At 42.7% G+C, this 25,504-nt stretch overlaps 1 protein-coding gene across 1 annotated transcript in view; it reads left to right on the forward strand.

Moving 5' to 3' along the window:
• The window catches only part of LOC143927979 (uncharacterized), an 89,209-nt gene that overhangs the window by 55,642 nt on the left and 8,063 nt on the right, over window positions 1–25,504 (forward strand). Inside the window, exon 3 of the mRNA XM_077452517.1 lies at window positions 12,035–12,164. Coding sequence (XP_077308643.1) covers window positions 12,035–12,164 — 130 coding nt within the window. The remainder of the gene's footprint in view (window positions 1–12,034; window positions 12,165–25,504) is intronic.

Consider the following 25,504-nt stretch of genomic DNA (forward strand, 5'->3'; position numbering starts at 1 on the left):
CACTGTCTTGGCGGCAGTTAGAAGAAATCTAATCAGCGATTTTTTATATTTACTCATAGAAAGGTCAGTAATATGTAGCAGGCAACATTTAGCGTCAAGGGGGATCTGTGTATCAGTTATTTGTTGTATAATACTAATCACTTGGCCCCAAAATGGTCTGATTAGGTCACACTCCCACCATATATGTTGTAAAGTGCCCTTAGCTTGATTACAACGCCAACATAGGTCTGGAACATCGGGGAACCACTTATGCAATTTAACTGGCGTGTTATACCAATTCGTCAGAAGTTTAAAAGAAGTTTCCTGTAATCTAGTGCTAATTGCACATTTATGAGCAAATACACATGCCTGTAGCCATTGGTCGTTTGTAAATGATGCATTTAATGCTGCTTCCCAGAAAAGCTTATGTTTATTAGGTTCCAGACGTGCTGCGGATTGTAACCACGCATACGTGAGAGAGATATTTTTCGTAGAAGCCTTGGCACGAAGGCAAACCGCCTCAAAAGGCGTTAATGGTCGTAAAAAATGTTTGATCCTCCGCGGGCTCAAAATATAATCATGTATTTGTCTATACGTCCATTGCCCCAAAACGGTTGAACCCAAAGTATGTTGTAAGTCCAACATTGATTTAATCTTATTACCCTCAAAACAATGAGTGGCTAATAAGGGCAGATTCCCACATATAAAGTGCCGGATAGGTTTATGCATGCCTGGTATAAAGTCAGGATTATCTACTAGTGGTGTCAATGGGCCAGGTGAAGTAGTCAAACCCGTTGTTTGAGCCACTATTTGTAATAATCTTAAAGTGGTCCCTATAAGGGGATGTTGCTTAAGCTGTTTAGGGCACAAGTCCCACGGAATCCAAGGGGAATATGTCACTGGAATAGGACCTACATCGTTTTCAAGTTTCACCCAATCTTTATTATCCGCATGGCAGGTCCAGTCAATCATTCTGGTAAGATGAGTGGCCTTATAATAATTTTTGAAATTGGGGAATCCCATTCCCCCACTGCCTTTATCTCTAGTGAGTATTGCAGGGCTTATGCGTGGCTTTTTAGATGCCCATAAGAAGTGTCTAAGAATAGCATTCAATGACTGAAAAAATTTTGCAGGTAGCCATATTGGCAAAGTCTGGAAAAAATACAAAAATCTGGGCAGGATTGTCATTTTGACGATCGCTGCCCTACCAAACCAGGAGAAATGTTTAAGTGTCCATCTCTCCAGGTCTTTTTTCACGTTTTGTAACAATGGCAAAAAATTTTGGCTATATATCTCAGTTAGACTGGCAGTCAAATGAACTCCTAAATATTTAAGGGAGCGGGATTCCCACTTAAATTTACAGTTACGTAAAACAGCCTCCCGTGTGGTCTCTTGTAGCGTAAGATTGAGGGCCTCAGATTTTTTATAATTAATTTTGAAATTCGCCATATAGCTGTAATGCTTAAATATAGTGCACAGATTGGGCATAGTAACATGCGGCTGAGTTATAAAAAACAGTAGATCATCCGCATACGCAGCACACTTGTATTCCTTATCGCCTACGTGGAAACCATGTATAGAGGATGATAAATTAACTGTGCGGATTAATGGTTCCAAGGTGAGTATAAACAGCAAGGGCGAAAGAGGACACCCTTGCCTAGTCCCATTCCTTATCTGCACCTTGTCTGACAGTGTCCCATTCACCTTAATTTGGGCCGTAGGATTATAATAAATAGTTTTAATCCATGATAGCATATGTGCTCTCAAACCTATATGGGAGCAAGTCGCATACAGGAAGTCCCACGACACACGGTCGAAGGCTTTCTCTGCATCTGTAGATAAGAGCATGCCTTCAAATTGTTCTGTTTGGGCCCTGTGTATAAGATTAAGGGCTTTAATCACGTTATCTTTCGCCTCCCTACCAGGCATAAAACCTACCTGCTCGGGACCTATAAGTTTGTGCAACAATGGGCGCAGTCTGTTCGCTAGTATTTTCGTGTAAATTTTTAGGTCCACATTCAATAAAGAAATCGGCCTATAGCTAGCACAATCTAGAGGGTCTTTATTAGGTTTAGGCAATACTGTAACGTGCGCTCTCAGGAAATCTTCTGGTAACGTTTGTGGGTCTCGGAAGTGGTTAATTGTATTAATCATGTATGGAATCAACAATTCCATAAAGATTTTATAATAGTGGGCTGTTAAACCGTCCGGTCCAGGGCTTTTCCCCTTTTTTAGTTCCTTAATAGCTGCGGTGAGTTCACCTTCAGTTATCGGTTCTTCCAGTGACAGCGCTTCCTCCTCAGTAAGTTTGGGGAGTCCGCTGTCAGCCAGGAATTTATTAGTAATCTCTGCTGTCGTCCCCCTTAGGTCGCTAGGTTTATGTAACTGCGGTAGATTATACAAATTGGAATAATATTCCTGAAATCTTTGCGCGATTTTCGCAGCATCCTGTGTTGTCTGACCGTCACTGGTTTTAATTGCAGCAATATTCGTCGATAATAATGTTTCTTTAAGGGCCTTTGCTAAAAGTTTGCCTGTTTTATCATTGTGTTCATAGAAGAACCCCTTCTTCAAGAAAAGGATCTTTTGTGCTTTAAGGTTCAAATGGGCTTGTAATTTTTTCCTCAATTCTAATAAGGTTACTGCTGTATCAGTTGCTAAGGATTGTTTATGCTTCCCCTCTAGGTCTCTAATGGTCTGTATCAAATCATTAATCTCCCTCTCAGCAACCCTTTTTCTCGTGGCCCCCAGCCGTATGAGCTCCCCCCGAACCACGCATTTATGGGCCGCCCAAATTGTAAACGGCGACAATTCTTCAGAGACATTTTCTGTAAAATATAATTTAATTATATCTGCTATTTTGTCAGTGTTGTCCTTATCCGTGAGCAGGGAGGGGTTTAATCTCCACGAGTGGGGGCCGCGATGTATGTTTATTTTGTGAAATTGCAACGATATAGGGGCGTGGTCAGATAGGGTCTGCACACCTATTTTAGCAGATTTTATACGGGGTATATCCCTTTGAGTAACAAAAATGTAGTCTATGCGTGTAAATTTATTATGCAAGGGTGAAAAATATGTGTAGTCCCTGCCTGAGGGGTTTGCCAAGCGCCAAGTATCTATTAAAGTAAGGGAAGCTAGAAGTGTCTTGATTTTACGCAACTTTTTATACGGAGTGCTGGACCTGCCATCTGATGTATCCTGAAGGGGATTTAGCGCTAAGTTGAAATCTCCCCCCAGCACCACACATCCAGATGCAAAGCCCTTCAATTCATCTACCACATGTTGACAAAAAGTAACCTGTGCGGTGTTGGGGAAGTAAACGTTAGCCAAGGTAACCGGGGTTCCCGCCCAAATCCCCTTCAAAAATAAATACCTTCCGGCAATGTCCGCCATCTGCTGATGTACAATGAAATCTGCATTTTTATGTAGCAGAATTGTCACCCCCTTAGATTTGGCCTCGGGATTTGTTGCATGGAAAACATATGGATAATGTCTATCATGCAATTTAGGAATCTTGCCGGACCGGAAGTGGGTCTCCTGAAGAAACACCACTATCGGTTTCTGCTTGTGGAGTTCCCTAAGCACCGCCAATCGCTTCTCCGGTGTATTTAGACCCCTAACGTTATGGGAGATCACAAAAGCATGTTCATCTAGCATAGAATACGCCATATTAAATACAATAACTAAATAAATACAAGAAGGGAGAAAAAAAAAAAAAAAAAAAACACTCAGGTGGATAGACACCCAAATGGAGTGACTAGGAAAAATGTCTCCTCCTATCAACTGTAGGAGAGGAGAAGAAAGAAAAAACGTTGTGAATCCCCGTCTGGATAAACCAGACAGCGATTCACATGTGGAAGCAATGGGAGGACTTTCCTTCAGAAAATGGTAATAAAATAAAACCAAAAATACAAAAACTATTAATTATCTGTTTAAATATAAGAAAAAACCACTCCAGTCCTTCCGTGATTCAAAAATTAAGCACATATTAAGGCCACATATATACCCTTCCAGCCAGAAGGATAAGATTATGAACAGAGTTAAGTACATAAGATTTATTTTAATATTGCGCTATAGGCGCCTTTAATAAACAACAACTATAATAAAAAACTATAGTGAGAACTGCAATAGTCACCGGCTACCATACCACCCATAATACTCTGACTGATCTTAGTGCTCACTATACCCCCAACTGCCACTCTTATCACCCCCACATTCCCCCTATAGCGGTGTGTGTTTCCTTCCCTAGCTTACTATATCTGAAAAAAGAAATAATCATATCCTTATAACACTCGGACCATTCCCCTTATAAACATATTCAGTTCAACTACAAAAAAAAAATGTCCATATGGCGAAAAGCCAAAAAAAAAAAAAAAAAAAAAAAGAAAAAAAAAAGAGAAAAAAAAAAGGAAGGAAGACAAGCTCCCACTCTAAGATTATCCATGTGGCTGTAGCCAATGCTCTGTCCCAAGTTGTGAAAGTCTGCCCCTATTCAAGCTCTGAGGTTTATCCGGGCGAGGTTTTTTGGCTGCTAGCTTCGACGGAGATGGCTGTGGGGTATGCGGTGGAGAGGTCTCCAGCGGGGGGCAATGGAACTCCCTATACCATTCCGGCACTTCAGTCAATGGAATTTGTAGCTGTGCACAGAAGCTTGAAATATCCTCAGGCATGCGCAGATAATATTGTTTTCCCGAAAACGTGGCATTCAACGCAAAAGGAAAGCGCCATCGATAAGGGATACCCCTCTCCCTTAGAACGTTAGTCAATGGGCGCAAAGCTCGCCTATTCTGTAGTGTGATGTAAGAAAGATCCTGGTATAGTGCCACAGCATGATCATTAAAACAGATCTGATCATTCCTCCTTGCTTTCCCCAGTATCTCTTCCTTCAATAGGTAGCTTTGTAGGCAGCATATAATATCCCTTGGGGGGGCTGTGTCACTTGGCTTTGATGCTAAGGTTCTATGCACTCTTACAAACTCAATATCAGTATCCTTAGGTCTTTCCAACACTCCGTTAAACACTGACTGCAAAGCTTGTTTTATCTGCGCAGGCTCAATCTTCTCGGGGATCCCCCTCACTCTAATGTTCTGTCTGCGCCCCCGATTGTCAAGTTCCTCGAGGTGCTTGTTCATCTGAATAAGATGAATGGTGTGGGATGAGACAGTGGAGCACAGCCTCTCCACCGCTCTATCCCTTTTTGCCTCTGCTCTTTCATTCTGGGACAGTCGATCCGACAGAGCTATAAAGTCAGCCTTTAGGTCATTAATAGCAGAAAACAAAGTGCCTTTAATATCAGCCGCTATTTTTGTCATTTCTGAGAGCATAAGAGGGTGATCTGAGCAATCCTGCTCCCTTACCCTATCCTCTGAAGCCGACCTGGAGTCCTCTCTGTGTTCTACCTCGTGGCTTCTCAGCGCCATCTTACTAGCAGGGCGGCCCCTACTCCTCTGTATCCTCTGTGCTTGAGGGTCGAAAATGTCCGCTATACGGCGTACTCCAGAGGTGGGATAAGGGCTCTGTGATTCAGGACTCTCAGGCAGTCTATCTCGTCTGCCCATCGCACTATTCGATATAGCTGGTAAGGAAGCAGATCACAATCCGACGGAGCTCAGCTCAACTCAGCAAGCGGTGTCCATCGCACAATTCGATATAACTGAAGGGGGAGCTCAGCAAACGGTGTCCATCGCACAATTCGATATAGCTGGAGGGGGGGTTCAGCAAGCAGTGTCCATCGCACAATTCGTTATAGCTGGAGGGAGAGCTGGAGGGAAAGCTCAGCAAGGCGGTATGGCGTCCATCGCACAGGGCGGTATGGCGTCCGTCGCACAATTCGATATGGCTGGAGGGGAAGCTGGTATCACGGACCGACGGAGCGGAGCTCAGCTCAGCTCAGCACGCAGCGTCCATTCCCTTCGGCGTCCAAGCCACGCCCCAATATATGTGTATATATATATATATATGTGTATATATATATATATATGTGTATATATATATATATATATATATATATATATATATATATATATATATATATATATATATATATATATATATATATACACAGTATCTCACAAAAGTGAGTACACCCCTCACATTTTGGTAAATATCTTATAATACATTTTCATTTGACAACACTGAAGAAATGACACTTTGCTACAATGTAAAGTAGTGAGTGTACAGCTTGCATAACAGTGTGAATTTGCTGTCCCCTCAAGATAACTTAACACACAGCCATTAATGCCTAAACTGCTGGCATAAAAGTGAGTACACCATGCAGCGGTTTAACAGGACAGGTTTCACTCAGAACAGGCCTCACCATGGTTGACTAAAGAAGTTGAGTGCACGTGCTCAGAGTCATATACAGAGGTTGTCTTTTGGAAATAGATGTATGAGTGCTGCCAGCATTGCTGCAGAGCTTGAAGGGGTGGGGGGTCAGCCTGTTAGTGTTCAGACCATACCCTGCACAGTGCATTAAATTGGTCTGCATGGCTGTCATCCTAGAAGGAAGCCTCTTCTACAGATGATGCACAAGAAAGCCTTCAAACAGTTTGCTGAAGATAAGCAGACTAAGGACATGGATTACTGCAACCATGCCCTGTGGTCTGATGAGACCAAGATAAACTTATTTGGTTCAGATGGTGTCAAGCATGTGTGGTGGCAACCAGGTAAGGAGTGCAAAGACAAGTGTGTCTTACCTACAGTCAAGCATGGTGGTGGGAGTGTCATGGTCTGGGGCTGCATGAATGCTCCCGTCACTGGGGAGCTACAGTTCCTTGATGGAACCATGAATGCCAACATGTGCTGTGACATACTGAAGCAGAGCATGATCCCCCTCCCTTCGGAGAATGGGCACCAGGGCAGTATTCCAACATAATGACCCCAAACACACCTCCAAGACGACCACTGCCTTGCTAAAGAAGCTGAGGGTAAAGGTGATGGACTGGCCAAGCATGTCTCCAGACATAAACACTATTGAGCATTGGAAAGTTCGGGGGACCAGCTAGATCGCAGGACACAGGCTTTTCACTCAAAAGGAGGTTTATTGAACTTAAATGGCTTTATAGTAGCAAAAAAAAGAAAAAAAAAGAAAGAGAATTCAGTCTCACCGACTTTCAAAGTCCAGAATTGCAATCGCGGTCAAACAGTCCTTGGTTTCTGTTGCAGGTAGCTTCCCCTGCCAGTAGGCTTCCAGGCAGGACACTGCAGCTGCAAACAAAAACACCATCCACCATCCACCATCCACAATCTCCAATTTCCACTACACTCCTCCATACCCATCTACATCTTCCTGTCTTTTTTTAAACCTACTTCCTCTGACAGGTGAGTTAACCACTTTTGTTCCCTTAAAGGGACCACAGTCCAAACAGAGGGGGAACATAGCGTCCTTCCAGGACCCAGCCACAGCGTCCTGTATAGCATCTATAGAGGAACCTCAAATGGAAGGTGGAGAAGCACAAGGTCTCTAACATCCACCAGCTCCATCGTGTCATCACGGAGGAGTGGAAGAGGACTCCAGTGGCAACCTGTGAAGCTCTGGTGAATTCTCCATGCCCAAGAGGGTTGGGGTAGTGCTGGAAAATAATGGTGGCCACACAAAATATTGACACTTTGGGCCCAATTTGAACATCTTCGCTTAGGGGTGTACTCACTTTTGTTGCCAGCGGTTCAGACATTAATGGCTGTGTGAGTTATTTTGTGGGGACAACAAATTTACACTGTTATACAAGCTGTACACTCACTACTTTACATTCTAGCAAAGTGTAATTTCTTCAGTGCTGTCACATGAACAGATATAATAAAATATTTACAAAAATGTGAGGGGTGTACTCACTTTTGTGAGATACTGTAGTTGATGGGAAGATTGATGCAGCCAAATACAGGGTAATCTTAGAAGAAAACTGTTAGAGCCTGAAAAAGACTTGAGACTGGGGTGGAGGTTCACCTTCCAGCAGGACAACAACCCTAAACATACAGCCAGAGCTACTGTACAATGGAATGGTTTAAATCAAAGCATATTCATGTGTTAGAATGGCCCAGTCAAATTCCAGACCTAAATCCAATAGAAAATCTGTGGTAAGAAACACTCTCCATCTAATCTGACAAAACTTTAACTTTTTTGCAAAGAAGAATTGGCAAAAATATCACTTTCTAGATGTGCAAAGTTGGTAGAGACATGTCCAAAAAGACTTATGCCACATACACACAATCAGAGTTTTCGTCGGAAAAATCTTGGATGTTTTTTCTGCCGGAATTCCGCTCAAGCTTGGCTTGCATAAGCACAGTCACACAAAAGTTCTCTGAACTTTCGACCATCAAGAACACAGTGACATACAACACTACAATGAGAGGAGAAAATTATGTTCAATGCTTCTGGGCATGCGTAGAATTGTTTCTGAACATGCGTCGGAATTGCTACAGATGACTGGATTTTCTGATCGGAACCTTTTCCGTCTGGAAAAATAGAGAACCTGCTCTCAATCTTTTGCTGGCGGGAATTCCGCCATCAAAAGTCCGATGGAGCATACACACGGTCGCAATTTCCAACCAAAACCTCACATCGGACTTTTGCTGGTGGAATTTCTGATCGTATGTACGGGGCATTACAGCTGTAATTGCAGCAAAAGGTGGTTCTACAAAGAAATGACTCAGGGGGCTGAATATTAATGGACACCTGACTTTTCACATATTTGTAAAAAAAATTTAAAACCATTTTGCATTTTCCTTCCACTTCACAATTATGTGCCACTTTGTGTTGGTCTATCACATAAAATCCCAATCAAATACATTTACATTTTTGGTTGTAACATGACAAAATGTGGAAAATTTCAAGGGGTGTGAATACTTTTTGAAAGCAATGTAATAGGCAAGAATTAAAGATTAAAGTGGAAGTAAACTCCCCTATCGTTTTCAGCCAAGGAAGCTGCCATCTTTGCCTCTGTTTAATCTTCAACTGCTATGGTGCTGCACATGTGATTCGTTATGACACCAGCCATTGGATGGTTTGATAGTTTGGCTGAGAGCACAGCCAATGTGCAGTAAGCATTCCCGGCATGCCTTTTTTTTAAACTGTTTAAATCGATGGGTTTACTTCCACTTTAAGAAACTGCATACTCAGTAAGTGATTAAATCAGCTGCTAAAGTTCTTTAAAATGTAGCATTTAGTATCACTTTAACCACTTAACAACTGCCCATTGCCGATTAACGGCTTCAGGGCGGTTGTTTAACTCTGAGAGGCCGTTAATTAACGACCTCCCAGAATGCTGCTCTCGCGCGCCCCCTGGGGTGCGCACACGAGATCATCCGTGACCGCCGGGTCCAGTGGACCCGGCGCATCACGGATCACGGTAAACGCCCGCTCGTCGCGGCCGTTTACCACGTGATCGCTCCGTCAAATGACGGAGCGATCACTTGTAAACAAACCGGCGTCATAACATGACGCCGGTTCCTCCCTCCCCCTCTCTGTACCGATCAGTACAGCGGAGGGGGAAGAGATCGGTGTCAGCAGCGATGTGGGCTTCATCTGCAGTGCCCACATCGCTGCTCACCAAAATGTAACCCCTCAATTCCCTGCCAATACTCTGCAATACTCTGCAATACTCTGCAATACCCTGCAATACCCTGCAATACCCTGCAGTACCCTGCCATTACTCTGCAGTACCCTGCCATTACTCTGCAGTACCCTGCCATTACTCTGCAGTATCCGCCATTACTCTGCAGTATCCGCCATTACTCTGCAGTATCCGCCATTACTCTGCAGTATCCGCCATTACTCTGCAGTATCCGCCATTACTCTGCAGTATCCGCCATTACTCTGCAGTATCCGCCATTACTCTGCAGTACCCTGCCATTACTCTGCAGTACCCTGCCATTACTCTGCAGTACCCGCCATTACTCTGCAGTACCCGCCATTACTCTGCATTACCCCCCAATACTCTGCAGTACCCGCCATTACTCTGCAGTACCCCCCAATACTCTGCAGTACCCTGCCATTACGCTGCAATACCCCCCATTACTCTGCAATACCCCCCAATACTCTGCAATACCCCCCAATACTCTGCAATACCCCCCAATACTCTGCAATACCCCGCAATACCCTGCCATAAATTGCCATACCCAGCCATACTCGGAGATACCCAGCCATACTCGGTGATACCCTGCAATACCAAGCCATAGACGCCCCCCCACCCCTCACCACCCTCCGGTGCTTCTACCAACTCGCCAGTACGATCAAAGCCAGAATCTTTTTTTTATTTTTTATTTTTTTATTTCAGGCTTCCCAGCCTAGAGATGAGATGTGGGGTCATATTGACCCCCAGATTTCACTGTAAAGAGGACCTGTCACCCCATATTCCTATTACAAGGGATGTTTACATTCCTTGTAATAGGAATAAAAGTGATCAAAAACTTATTTTTGGGGAAAAAAATGTCAAACTAAAATAAATAAAGTAAAATGAACAATAAAAAAAAAAAAAAAACAATTTAAAGCGCCCCTGTCCCCATGTGCTCGCATGCAGAAGCGAACGCATACGTAAGCCCCGCCCACATATGAAAACGGTGTTCAAACCACACATGTGAGGTATCGCCGCGAACGTTAGAGCGAGAGCAATAATTCTAGCCCTAGACCTCCTCTGCAACTCAAAACATGTAACCAGTAAAAAAAATTTAATGCGTCGCCTATGGGGATTTTTTAAGTAGCGACGTTTGGCGCCATTCCACGGGCATGTGCAATTTTGAAGAGTGACATGTTTGATATCTATTTACTCAGCATAACTTCATCTTTGACTTTATGCAAAAATTGGGCTAACTTTACAGTTTTTTTTGTTTTTTTTTAAGCACAAAACTGTTTTTCCCCCAAAAAAACGCGTTTCGAAAAATTGCTGCGCAAATACCGTGTGAGATAAAAATTTGCAACAACCACCATTGTATTCTCCAGGGTCTTTGCTAAAAAAAAATATATAATGTTTTGGGGTTCTCTGTAATTTTCTAGCAAATAAATGATGATTTTTACATGTAGGAGAGAAATGTCAGAATTGTCCTGGGTGCTCCAGAACGCCTGATGGCGCTCCCTGCATGTTGGGCCTCTGTATGTGGCCACACTGTGTAAAAGTCTCACACATGTGGTATTGCCGTACTCGGGAGTAATAGCAGAATGTGTTTTGGGGTGTAATTTGTGGTATGCATATGCTGTGTGTGAGAAATAACCTGATAATATGACAATTTTGTGGAAAAAAAAAAAGGAAAAAAATCTTGATTTTGCAAAGAATTGTGGGAAAAAATGACAACTTCAAAAAACTCATCATGCCTCTTACTAAATACATTGGAATGTCTTCTTTCCAAAAAGGGGCATTTGGGGGGTATTTGTACTTTTCTGGCATGTTAGGGTCTCAAGAATTGAAATAGGCCGTCAGTCCTTCAGGTGTATAAATTTTCAGATATTGGCACCATAGCTTGTGGACTCTATACCTTTCACAAAGACCAAATAATATCCACCAATTTGTACTTATTTTTACCAAAGATATGTAGTAGTATAAATTTTGGCCAAAATTTATGAAGAAAAAATTACTAATCTGCTAAATTTTATAACAGAAACGAAGAAAGATTCATTTTTTCACAGAATTTTCGGTCTTTTTTCTTTTATAGCACAAAAAATAAAAAACTGAGAGGTGATTAAATACCACCAAAAGAAAGCTCTATTTGTGTGAAAAAAGGACAAAAATTTCATATAGGTCCAGTGTTGCATGACTGAGTAATTGTCATTCAAAATGTGAGAGCACCAAAAGCTGAAAATTGGTCTGGTTATTAAGGGTGTTTAAGTGTCCAGTGGTCAAGTGGTTAAAGGAGGTGCCTTAGGGTAGAGGATACTTTACGTTAGTTGTCAGCTTTAGAATCAAGAGCCCAATGCTGAAAACAGTGATGGCTTCCTTGTGTACCAATGTACTACCCAATGCGATATGTCCATATCCTCATATCTTGTAGTTGATACAGAAAAATACAATGCTGAGTAAAATTTTATTTGAATATTTCTATTCTAAGGTGTTCTTTTCTGCTTTTTCAGCAGGGAAAGTAAATATCCTAGGAACCCGCAGCATCACAGGGACATTAGAGAAATGGGGAAATGAGATCTTCAATGAAGGGAAAGATATTCTTATGTTCCAACCCCAAACCCTACTTCCAGATTACACGGGGTATCAATCTTTATTCCAAATGATCACTATATGAAAATCAAAATATACAAAATGTAATAGAAAATACGGTCCAAATGCATCCAATGAGAAACTGATTCAATGCCAATATGTTCAACTATATGAACTACAGTCAATGCATTTTATTTGTTTTCACTGACAAGTGACAAGAGACATTTATAACTGTGCATTGAAGCAATTTATGGCACACATGTTTTACTGCACATTGCTACAGTGCATCTTAAGGCACAACTATTTCTGCCTTAATGCAGCTCATTGCACATATACAGAAATAAATTCAGCTACACTATGGTGTACCACAACCAGGGCCGTTTTTAAGGCAGGGCAAAAGGGGCAGCTGCCCTGGGCCATGTCATTGTTGTGGGGCCCAAAGCAGCTGCCTCATACTTGCCAACTATCCAAGTTTACATTCCCTTGTCATTTGAAGTTTTATTCCCTTGTTGTGTCCTGATATCTCAGTGTGAAGTGCTGCTACTAATGCTGCCCAGCTCTGCCCTATTGTTGTGTACATATGACTGACCTGCAGACCATGTTTACATGTAAATAACCTTCATATGTAAATAGCAGCAGCATTCATGTATAAATAGTTGCATCTGGCGACATAGATCTGTAAATAAAGGTGGCATTCATATGTATATGTAGGAGATGATGTGCTGTAACCTCTAGCAACCAAACAATGAGCAGTATTACTGTATAGTAATCTCTATCAAACAATCAACAAGCAGAAATCATGTGCTGTAACATCTAGAAACTAATCAGCGTGTCGTATTGTGTGCTGTAACCACTAACAACCAGTCAGTAAGTGGTATACTATAACCAATCACAATCGCTGCCTGATCTGATACAGTAAACTGATCTTAAGTTTAGCTGCTATTTATTGCATGTCTCTGAGCTGGTGGAGAGCGAAAATGTATGGAGGAGGGGGCCCAAGAAAATGTTTGCCCAGGGTCTAATCAATATTAAAGATGGCCCTGACCACAACACACAAATAGTGTACTGTACTGCCAAAAATAGTGAAGATGTGTTTTTCATGTGCTGTGTTGTGGTGCATGAACCGGTTCCCGACCAGCGCACGATGATGTACGTCGACAGAATGGCACGGGCAGGCATATTGGCGTACAGGTGCATCCAATCTTCAATGCCGCCCTGCCATCGGGAGCACGCCGCCGGCGGCGCGCTCCCGCGCTGGTCAGGACCCCCGTGAGTCCAGTCGCAGGACCCACGGACTCGATCGCCGCGGGCATACCCGCGATCGTCTCACGGGACGGCTGAGTGGAGGAAATGCCGTGTAAACAGCATTTCTCCATTCTGCCTAGCAACTAGTGACGCTGATCTCTGCTCCATGTGATTGGAGCAGAGATCAGTGTTCACTAAATGAAAGCCCAACCCCCCCACAGTTAGTAACACACCCCTAGGAACACTTAACCCCAACACTGCCACCCACTGGTTAACCCCTTCACTGCCAGTGTCATTTACACAGGAATCACTGCATTTATATAGCAGTGATTACTGTATAAATGGCAATGGTCCCAAAAATGTGTCAAAACTGTCCGATGGGTCTCCCACAATGTCACAGTCACAATAAAAATCACTGATCGCTGCCATTACTAGTAAAAAAATAAATAATAAAAAATGATTAATAAAAATGCTATAAAACTATCCCTATTTTGTAAATGCTATAACTTTTGCGCAAACCAATCAATAATCGCTTATTGCGATTTTTTTTACCAAAAATATGTAGAAGAATACGTATCAGCCTAAACAGAGGGAAAAAAATGTTTTTTTATATATTTTTGGGGGATATTTATTATAACAAAAAGTTACAAATAATGCGTTTTTTTCAAAATTGTCGCTCTATTTTTGTTTATAGCGCAAAACATAAAAACCGCAGGGGTGATCAAATACCACCAAAAGAAAGCTCTATTTGTGGGAAAAAAAGGACGTCAATTTTGTTTGGGAGCCACGTTGCACGACCGCGCAATTGTCAGTTAAAGCGACGCAGTGCCGAATCGCAAAAAGTGGTCTGGTCTTTGACCAGCAAAATGGTCCGGTCTGTAAGTGGTATTCAAACTGAATGTGCTGCTACAATGTGCAAATGGGTTGAAAAGATGTACTTAAGGAACTTATGAAAAAAAACACCATTAGAAGATTGAAACAAAATGGCACCTGAGGCAACCTGTCCCCACTTCTACTACCGTAACCACAACAAAATGTCACACTCCCGTAATGTCACTTCCTTTTAAAAACTTTATTCAGCCACAGCCGTCTTTACGATTAGGACTATTGCGGTGAAACACTTTCAGAGACGGGCAGTTCTCAGGCAGGAACAAGCTATATGCTGGTTGTGACCTAATAAAGTTTTTACAAAGAAGTGGCATCAGTGGTTTGAGGCTTTCTGTCTGCAGTAGCTATGAAAAAAACATTAAGGGTCCTTTCACATGGGGCGGATCAGTGATGATCTGCCCCGTGGATATCCGCTTTCACAGCGGGGATCACCAGAACAATCTCCGCTGAGCAGGCAGAGGACAGGTCCGTCTCTGCACACTGCGCAGAGACGGACCTGTCACAGCACCGCTCTCCCCTATGGGAGATCGGGTGACGACGGACCGCAGTATCCATCATCACCCGATCCGATGACAGATGGAAAAATAGCTTTTTCCTCCGTTACACTTTTTCGGATCGGAGCAGGTCGGATGTCAGCTGACATGTCACCTCTGACATCCGACGCTCCATAGACCTCTATGGAGCATCCGTTCAGGTCCGCCTGAAAAACTGAAAGGCGGACCCGAACGGATCGTCCGTGTGAAAGGAGCCTTACTGTTCTGCATTCCTTTAAAAAATTATTTGGATTCAATAAGCTAACTCAGTATTAAATTACAGTCACCTATTGCACAGCATAATTCTGGGAGCAGAAAGGACAGCACAAAATTAATCAGGCTCTGCTCATTTGCATGTGCTGAAAGGAAGCATGCTCACAAGAAGTGGAAGGCTAGTGAGTAGAACCAATGACTTACCAGCTTGTTGCTGATCATTGTACAGTCAGCAGGCTGGAAGCGGAGAGGTGGCACTACTGCATCCCTAATCCTATAGCATAAAAAGTGATATTGCACTTTTTTTCTTTGTCATCTGGCTCAGATATATGAACCACAAAAGTGGTTGAACAAAGTAGTAATCTGAGTCATGTGCCATTTTTTTTTATATACAGTATCTCACAAAAGTGAGTACACTACTCACATTTTTGTAAATATTTTATTATATCTTTTCATGTGACAACACTGAAGAAATTACACTTTGCTACAATGTAAAGTAGTGAGTGTAGAGCTTGTACAACAGTGTAAATTTTCTGTCCCCTCATTAATGTCTAAACCGCTGGCAACAAAAGTGAGTACACCCCTTAGTGAAAATGTCCAAATTGGGCCCAAAGTGTCAATTTTTTGTGCGGCCACCATTATTTTCCAACACTACCTTAACCCTCTTGGGCCTGGAGTTCACCAGAGCTTCACAGGTTGCCACTGGAGTCCTCTTCCACCTCTCCATGACGACTTCACGGAGCTGGTGGATGTTAGAGACCTTGCGCTCCACCACCTTCTGTTTGAGGATGCCCCACAGATAATCAATAGGGTTTAGATCTGGAGGCATGCATGGCCAGTCCATCACCTTTACCCTCAGCTTTTTTAGCAAGGCAGTGGTCATCTTGGAGGTGTGTTTGGGGTCGTTATGTTGGAATACTGTCCTGTAGCCCAGTCTCCAAAGGGAGGAGATCATGCTCTGCTTCAGTATGATACAGTACATTTTGAAATTCATGGTTCCTTCATTGAACTGTAGCTCCCCAGCTCCGGCAGCACTCATGCAGCCCCAGACCATGACACTCCCACCATCATAAATCAGAAGACGTTCCGGACAGCCGCACTCCAAAGAAATTTTTGCCTTTTATTCAAAAAACTTCATAAAAAATACATGTCACAGCAGAACAGACAAAAGAGCTTATGCGTTTCACACTACAAACAGTGCTTAATCAAAGCTTTGATTAAGCTGTGATTAAGCACTGTTTGTAGTGTGTAACGCGTAAGCTCTTGTCAGTTTTGCTGTGGCATGTACTTTTGAATGAAAGGCAAACATTTCTTTGGAGTGCGGCTGTCCAGAACTTCTTCCGATTTTTGATTGCTATATGCATTGCCAGCACCTGGGCTTCTAAACTGGAGGAGATGTTTTCTACTTTTGTCTGACCTACCTGAAGCAGTGATACCCCTTTCCCTACTCCCACCATCATGCTTGACTGTAGGCAAGACACACTTTTCTTTGTATTCCTCATCTTGTTGCTGCCACGCATGCTTGACACCATCTATACCAACTAAGTTTATCTTGGTCTCGTCAGTTACAGTTCCCCATAAACATTTAGTCTACATAGTAAGGTCTGTTGGCATGGATCATAGGGTGAGTACATAGATTGAAAACTAGCTTCAAGGGCGAGTTCAGAGCGTGGTGATAAATGGGGAGTACTCTGAATGGTCAAGGATGGAAAGTGGGGTCCCCCAGGGTTCTGTGCTGGGACCAATCCTATTTAATTTGTTCATACACTACCTGAAGGATGGGGTAAACAGTTCAATATCTGTATTTGCAGACAATACTAAGCTAAGCAGGGCAATAACTTCTCCGCAGGATTTTGAAACCTTGCACGAAGATCTGAACAAATTAATGGGGTGGGCAACTGAATGGCAAATGAGGTTTAATGTGGAAAACATTTAAAATAATGCATTTGGGTGGCAAAAATATGAATGCAATCTATTCACTGGGGGGGGGGACTCTGGGGGAATCAAAGATGGAAAAGGACCTGGGGGTGCTAGTAGATGATAGGCTCAGCAATAGCATGCAATGCCAAGCTGCTGCTAACAAAGCAAACAGAATATTGGCATGCATTAAAAAGGGGATTAACTCAAGAGATAAAGCAATAATTCTCCCACTGTACAAGACTCTGGTCTGGCCTCACCTGGAGTATGCAATCCAGTTCTGGGCACCAGGAAGGATGTACTGGAAATAGAGTGAGTACAGAGAAGGGCAGCAAAGCTAATAAACGGTCTGGATGATATTAGTTATGAGTAAAGGTTGCAAGCATTGAACTTATTCTCTCGGGAAGAGAGGTTTGCGAGGGGATATGATTTCAATTTACAAATACCACAACAGGGATAAAACTTTTCCGCGGGAGGGAGTTTAATAAGACATATGGCCACTCATTAACATTAGAAGAAAAGAGGTTTTATCTTAAACTGCGTAGAGGGTTCTTTACTGTAAGAGCGGCAAGGAATTCCCTTCCACAGGCAGAGTTTTCAGCGGGGAGCAAAGATAATGTCAAAAAACTATTAGATAAGCACTTGAACGACCACAACATACAGGGATATACAATATAATACTGACATATAATCATACATATAGGTTGGACTTGATGGACTGGTGTATTTTTCCAACCTCACCTACTATGTAACTATCTTTTCTTTCAATATTAATGCCAAAATCTCACAATTTCTGCCAGGGTATGCATACTTTTGAGCTCAACTGTATGGGTAATTACCGTGAAGATGAATTGGTTGTACAATTTAAAGCTCAACTACACTCTCAAATTCAATCGGCTAAATATATTTCACGCTCATAAAAAAAAGGTGAGCAAAGTCACCTGTACGTTTTAAATGCAGTGCAATTGAAAAAATAAATCCTGCTTCTGCATTATTGATGCTCTTCAAATAAAAATTTGCATTATATAGAGTTCAATGTAAATGCATGTAAAACCCACCACACAGACATGAACCTACCATTACAGTTAAACTGGCCGCAGATTTACCTTTTTTTTTTTATCAGCCAGGCAGCTGATCAAAAAAACTGAACCGATTCCCCCATCCATAATTCAAGGTAGATGGGGAGATCCTCCACTGCCAGAATAAAATGATCAGCACTGTGGCAAATATGTTGCAAACGCTGATCGTGCAAAAATATACCGACAGTCCCATTCGGGAGTAGTCAATCATGTCAACTTATCCTGAATGGGAACGGCCATACATGGAATGGAATTTGACCTTGGAATGGGTAATGCAGAGGTAATGATAAAAAAGAGTTTTGCTTATAGTTCTACTTCAAACCCCTGAAGTGGGTGGTCACTTGCCGGCAGGCTTTACATTTTCTACACCCATGAAAACCTGTTCGGTCCCAAAACATTTTAGTTTAATTGGGGGGATGTAAAACTTTTTTGGCCACTTGGTCTCCAAAGGATGTATTCCTTCTATATATAAAAGTCGGTCTCTCTGGTAGGACTTTACTTAAAACTTTATCCATGCTGAGGATGTTCCAGTGTTTTCTGAATATAGTTTTGATTTCTCGATATTGCTCCTGAAATCCACTGATGAAGCCCCATTCATGTTTGCAATGTACCGTTGGTAGAAAACCAATTTCTTTCTCCTATTATGGTATAACCATTTATCCTCCCACCCGCTCATGAACAGATTTGCGAGGCTGGGCGCAAACTTGGCGCCCATTGCAACTCCAGTCTTCTGGCTGTAAAAGTTGCCGGCATACCACAAATAGTTGTATGTCAAGCAATAATCTAATACCATCCTTAAAAACTTCTTCTGAATGAATGGTATGTCATCTCTCTTACTAAAAGACCAATTAAGGGCCAGAAGAGCGTCATCGTGCTGCACTATTGAATACAGTGATGCAACGTCTGCAGTGACTAAAAAATGTCTGCGTCTTGAGGAATAGTTACTCTCCTAATCTTCTGTAGGAAGCTTGTAGTGTCTTTAAGTTATGCTTTAGTAGTGATTACACTAGTCTGTGAGAAATGATCCAAATATTGTCCTACACTAGCTGTCACCGAGTCTATTCCCTTAACTATCAGTCTGGCGGGCAGATTTACAGGGTCTTTATGAATTTTAGGGACCGTATAGATTCAGATTGTAGGTATTCGGTTAAAGCTTGGGCATAGATATAGTTTTTCCTTTTAAGTAATCATTCTCATATAAAAACCATAGTCCACAAGGTTCCTCAAATCCTCATTATACGTATTAGTAGGGTCCTTATCTAATTGTAAATATGTGTTCTCATCCTCCAGCATAGTCTGAAGTTGGGAGTGGTAAAAGGACTTATTCATAATAACCACACAACCTCCCTTATCTGCTGGACAGATGATAACGTATTTCCTAGATTCCAAAGCTTTGATACCATCTGTAATATATTTGAGATTAAGGCTTTTTTTAGGTGTTAATGACTCCAGGTCTTATAAAACCAACTGTTTAACCACTTCTACCTGATGGTTAGCCGACACAGGTGGATTGAAAAGCGATCTATTTTTTAATCCACTGTCTATTCCCACCCTCTCTTTATTATTAACTTTCTTACATATTTGTGTATGTCTATATAGACATTAAATTTGTTTCAAAGTTTTGTGGATGTATATTTCAACCCAGCATTCAAGATATTTGTTTCTTTTTGTGTTAGTATGGTATTGTAAAGATTGTGAATTCCACTTAATCCACCTCTCTTTGCCTATTTCTGCTGGATCCTCCATCCTGATCTACATCCTCATCTGGTTTTGTCCTCATATGTCTGACTGGACTGTGCTGTCCCCCCCCCCCCCCATTTTGGGGGGTGCCACCATTCCTGTTGGTTGTAGGGATAGTTCTGAGATGTTGTTTGTTCTTTCCAAGGACGATTCCCTCGATTGCGCTCCCTGGGCTGGCCTCTCATCCCTCTCCCTGAAAAAGAAGGAGGTGGGCAGGGGAATTGTGTATTATATACATTTCCCCTATTTCGTCTGATTTCCCAGCACTTCATACCGATTCTGTGTCTGAACATTGTACATCTGTTGTTGTGTGATATTGTTGGGTATTTGACAAGGATTTCTACCTCTTCCTAATTGTTTGTTCCCCCTGCCTCTATTGTTTTGAAGCGTTTGTAATAGTCTTCTGTCCCTTTTAGGATGTTTCACCTGGGATGGTGTCTCAAAAGGTCTCTCTCCGAGATTATTTCCTACAGAAGACTAGGAGAGTAACTATTCTTCAAGACGCAGAAATGTTTTTAGTCACTGCAGACGTCGCGTTACTGTATACAATGATACAGCACGATGATGTTTTTCTGGCCCTTAGTTGGCCTTTTAGTAAGAGAGATGACATACCATTCATTCAGAAGAAGTTTTTAAGGAGGGTGTTAGATTATTGCTTGACACAACTATTTTTCGTATGCTGGCAACTTTTACAGCCAGAAAACTGGAGTTGCAATGGGCGCCAAGTTTACACCCAGCCTCGTGTAGCACTGACCCCCGAAGGAGCGGCTGGTTTGATTGGGCTTACCGTTACCTTCTTGACCTCGTGTACGTCTAGGGGTTTCCTGAGGTAGAGGGCCCAAAGAACTGCAGAAACTGACACTGGATCCAGTTTTGGGATATTTATTTGACAGCAAGTCTCAAATGAAGGATAGAGGGTTGGGTAGGAAGTTCAGGTACTCTTGGAACTGCAAAAAAATAGAAAGTCTCTCACTATAGAAATCCAGAAAATTGCCGCTTACAACTAGATTCTCACAGCTACCGGACAGACCTCCTCTCACTAGGCATAGCATATGACAGAGTGTTTAAATAAAGCAAAGTCTCTGCCACAGACTTGAATGTAGAACACTTGTGAAGGAAGTCTCTGCCACAGACTTGGATGTAGAACACTTGTGAATAAAGTCTTTGCCACAGACTTGAATGTGACTGAAGAATGTAGGTAAATTTAGGGAACTATCATACGGTACCAGTATCTCACAGCCAGTCTGGCGATACCGTATGAGTGTACATTCACTTGGTGTCTTTCAACTGAGCCTCCAGGCTCTTTCTGAGAAGCCAGCCTTATGGGTGGCCTTTCCAGAAGAGTCCTCCCCTGGTTGTTTCTCCAGTTGCTGGGCCTCTCCACAGATGAGACGGCACTGGACCACCTTTGAATCCTCCTTCCAGTTATTTTGCCTCGGGCTAGCCAGCTCAGAGACTCGGAATTGGATGGATCCGCGCCCCAGGCCATGAGGGCCATGGGGGCTGGTCAGGAAGACCAGGACCAAGCAGACAGAAAGATCTTCTGGACCAGAACCCAGAAGCATGTGATGTCAGTACCTTAAGTACCCTCTCCCAGAATGCACAGCAAGATGACACTCCCACTGGGCTGGTTCCGAGCAAGAATGGCACTCAATAGGCCTAGCTAAACTGCGTTCTCACACTTGCCAGTGGTGACCGCGACACCTGTGGCCAAGCAGAACCCAGTGCAATCCAGCTAGATTGGTACTGAAACCATAATTTGGTATAATTGACCCTAGAAAATTATTTATTTATTTATTTTGTGCGTATCAACGCACGTAGTGTATGCTCTAGAATGCCCTTGCGGGTTAATGTATATTGGCCGGACAAAGAGAACATTGGCCAAAAGGGTTTCAGAGCATATATATAATATCACTATAGGATTCCAAGAGCATGGTGTATCACTTCACTTCAGAGAAAAACATAATAGAGATCCAAGTGGCCTCAAATTCTGGGGTGTTGATAAATTACACCCCAGATGGAGAGGGGCCAATATGGTACGAGAAATCTCCAAACAAGAATCCCAGTGGATTTTTTTAACTAACACTCTCGGTCTGAAATATAGAGTTAGATCTTAATTGCTTTATAAGCAATTATTAGGACTGGAAGTGCTGTAATCAATAATTAGTGGGATTTGAGCAATAATTGTCATTTTATCATGAATTTATTAAGACTTTTATCTAGTCGCTATTTAGATTTTAGGTCAATTAGGTCACACTAATTAATTTGTTTTAACTCATCATTATTAAGCATTTGAAACTTGGACAGAATATAGGCTTGGACAGAATATGTTTTAAGCATATTCTTATAAATATTACTATATAATGAAGTATCACCGGAGGTGAACGTATGCGCAGCTTAAGAATAATATATTGGAGTACTGCGCATATGGTTTTGGCTCCCCGATATAAAATATTTTGAGGAAGCCATTATGTGATTTTATTGGGTAGAGAAGTTTTTAGCAATATGTTTTAATAATGTTATCTTTATTAACGATAATTCTTTAAAATAATTTTCACTGTATTTTTGCATATGGTTTGAATATTTATATTGTAATGATATATGCTGTGAGAGATACTGAACAGCTGGTTGGTTAAGGCAGAGGTGACTGCCCCTTCTGCTATTTAAATGAGAAATCATGTTGTGTGGCCACTCCCTCTGAAGACGTAATTATGAAGGCGTGACCACATGACTTACCAGGCTCACATTGGTGGTGTCTTCCCAGGACTCATCGCGGAGGGAGTTTATAGTGGAGCCACGATTGGCAGTGAGATTGATGCCAAATATTATGTTAACATTATGTACGGGGGGGGGGGGGTGCTTTTATTCTAATAAACAGTTTAACACTATGAAGGATATCCCCCTGTATTGTTACATGCTTGATTCACTGCACTAAACTGATCCTACCAAGGAGATTTCAAGTTCCCAGTGAGAGAGGCTGCAGCCTTATGTTGTGGAGGATTTAACAGGCTCTGCTAATACTTACCTTTGGTAGGCATACACACAAAGGGGTGAGCACTTGGTGGATTGGTGAAGGTGTAGTAGCTAATGATTCAAGAATCTTGATTCTGCTTTCATCAGGAGTCAGCAATAGAGTCTACCGGTGTTTCCTTTCTTTGGCAGTTTCCAATTTATGCTTTACATATGTATGTTTTATTTTTATATACAGTCAGGCAAATCTGTAATTAAGCTATAAATGTATGTCTATGTGATACTTAGTAAAAGTTACATGGGTGATTCCTCACAAGTATAGTCTCTTCACTTCCTACCTTTTCCTTATAAGAATTATGTGCTGCACAAATTCTAGTACAAAGTTCCAAATGAGTTCAGCAAGAAGTCAGAAGATCATTTTTCCAGGGAGTATATTGTTTTTAATGACTGAAGAAACTCTAAAGCAAAAATGACCTGGCAGCACATCAAGGCAAGGGTCACAGTTTGAATGTGCTGATATTACATAATTACACATAACACTATGATATTAGCAGCTAACAGTAGAGGACGGCACATCTCTACACACTCCTCCTAGTGAAATCTTTAAGTTCCATCAAAGGCAACACAAGGTGCATAATAAAGTTAAAGTTAAGACACAGTGTTGTCCTCTCCCTATTACAATGGCTTGTTGAGGAAAAACAACAAGTTAGTAGCAATACACACCAGGTGAAGCATAAAGCAGACATGTTGACTAAACTGGAGACTGCTGCTACCCAAGCATGATACAAGTGTGGCTAAGTGCATAGTTGCCAACTGTCCCGAATTTCGCGGGACATTCCCGCGATTAGGACATTTGTCCCAAATTAATTTTGTCCCGGGAAATGTCCCACGAAATTCGGTTTGTCCCGGGAAATCTAATTTCCCGTTTTTTTGCCGCCGGCCGCTAGAGGTCGGCGGCCGGCGGAGACAATGTCTCTGCCAGCCGCCATTTTTAAGAAGACCAGAAGTTGGTCTACACCTGTGGCGCCGTCCACCCCCGCTGCTAGTGTGTGTTTGTGTCAGTGTAAAGGGCGGTGGGCGGCGCCACAGTTAAATGTCTGCACACGGCAACGGCGGCATATCGGGGGCCAGTCTGTCAATGTGGATGTCGGGATGGGGGCCAGTCGGATGTCGGGGGCCAGTGACAGTCATGGTATGTGGATGTCGGGGGCCAGTCTGTGAATGTGGGGGCCAGTCTGTGGATGTCGGGGGCCAGTCTGTGAATGTGGGGGCCAGTCTGTGAATGTGGGGGCCAGTGCTATGTCGGGGGCCAGTCTGTGGATGTCGGGGCCAGTCTGTGGATGTGGGGGGCCAGTCTGTGGATGTGGGGGGCCAGTCTGTGGATGTGGGGGGCCAGTCTGTGGATGTCGGGGGCCAGTTGTATGTAGGGGGCCAGTCTGTGGATGTTGGGGGCCAGTGGTATGTCGGGGGCCAGTCTGGAGATGTGGGGGCCGGTCTGTGGAGTATGTGGGGGCAGGTCTGTGCAGGATGTGGGGGGGCGGTCTGTGGATGTCAGAGGAGCACCAGATGTAAGGAAGGGCTCCCCTGATGGACACAGATGTGAGGAAGGTACCTCTGATGGGGCACCTGATGTAAGGACAGACTCCGCTTGGGACACTTGATGGCATCTGGTGGCAGGCAACGTGGCTAGTGACGCGCGAATGGCTACCACTGATTCGGCATTATGGTGAGTTGAATGATTTCATTTTATATTACAATATAATAATAGAAATAATGCGCTTCAATCATCCTGACACCATAACAATCATGGCGCCGGGATGATTGAAGCGCCAACACCAGGTATTTGGAGTATCTTTATCTGCTGATTGTCAAACTCTGGAAAACACATATTGCTATTGTAGTGTAGGATCGGGGGGCTGCTGCCCTCCTTTCCCTCTCCCCCCTTCCCTCTCTCCATCCCCCTCCTTTCCCTCTCCATCCCACATTCATCTCAGACTCTAGCCACGCCCCATGTAAGCCACGCCCACTATTTACGTAAACCACGCCCATTTTTAACCTTTCATATGCCCCACCTATAAACGCATGCCCCGCCACCTAATTATACCACGACTCCGCTCACTGCCAAAAAAGTGTCCCGCATTTTTTTTTACAATGTTGGCAACTATGTAAGTGATAAACCTGGGGTCCCTCAAGTTATCATAGGTCAATATGGGTGGTGGATGTTTGACTCTCTGCCCTTTCTGCACTTCCCTCTGAGGTAATTATATGTTTTCAGGCACTGAACTAAGACTATGAGTCAAGGAAAGGGATGGCACTGGCTATTTAGAAGGATCAGACTGGACATAGTCATGTAGCACACCTCCTTGTCTTGCAGCCAGGTGCTAAGGATTTTCACACAACCGGCCGTACTCACGTTTGCTTGGTTCCAATAATGAATCCAGTTTTTTTTTGGTATTTATTGTTGGAACTTGGATAGGACAAGGGAATAGTGGGATACTCCAACTATTAGTGGTTTATGAAATCATGTTCTGGAAGCTTCTTGTATGCAGAGAATACTTTACTTTCACGGAGAAATATCAGAACATGTCTTTATAGTGGGACAAGAAACAGGGGGATACAACTACACACATTTAGGAATGAAGGTACTTCTTCTAAATACATTAACATAGAAAACACATTATAACACTGCAGTGCCACCTACTGGTATAGATAGGTACAATGCATAACGTACTGTTCACAGTACAAAAGCAACTTTGTATTACTTGCTGTTGTTCTTTCAACACTCCTTCTCAACAGCATGAGCTTT

Source organism: Lithobates pipiens, unplaced genomic scaffold (genome assembly GCF_037356315.1).
Source record: "Lithobates pipiens isolate NorthernLeopardFrog02 unplaced genomic scaffold, aLitPip1_a1.2 Scaffold_23, whole genome shotgun sequence".
Taxonomy (NCBI): Eukaryota; Metazoa; Chordata; class Amphibia; order Anura; family Ranidae; genus Lithobates; species Lithobates pipiens.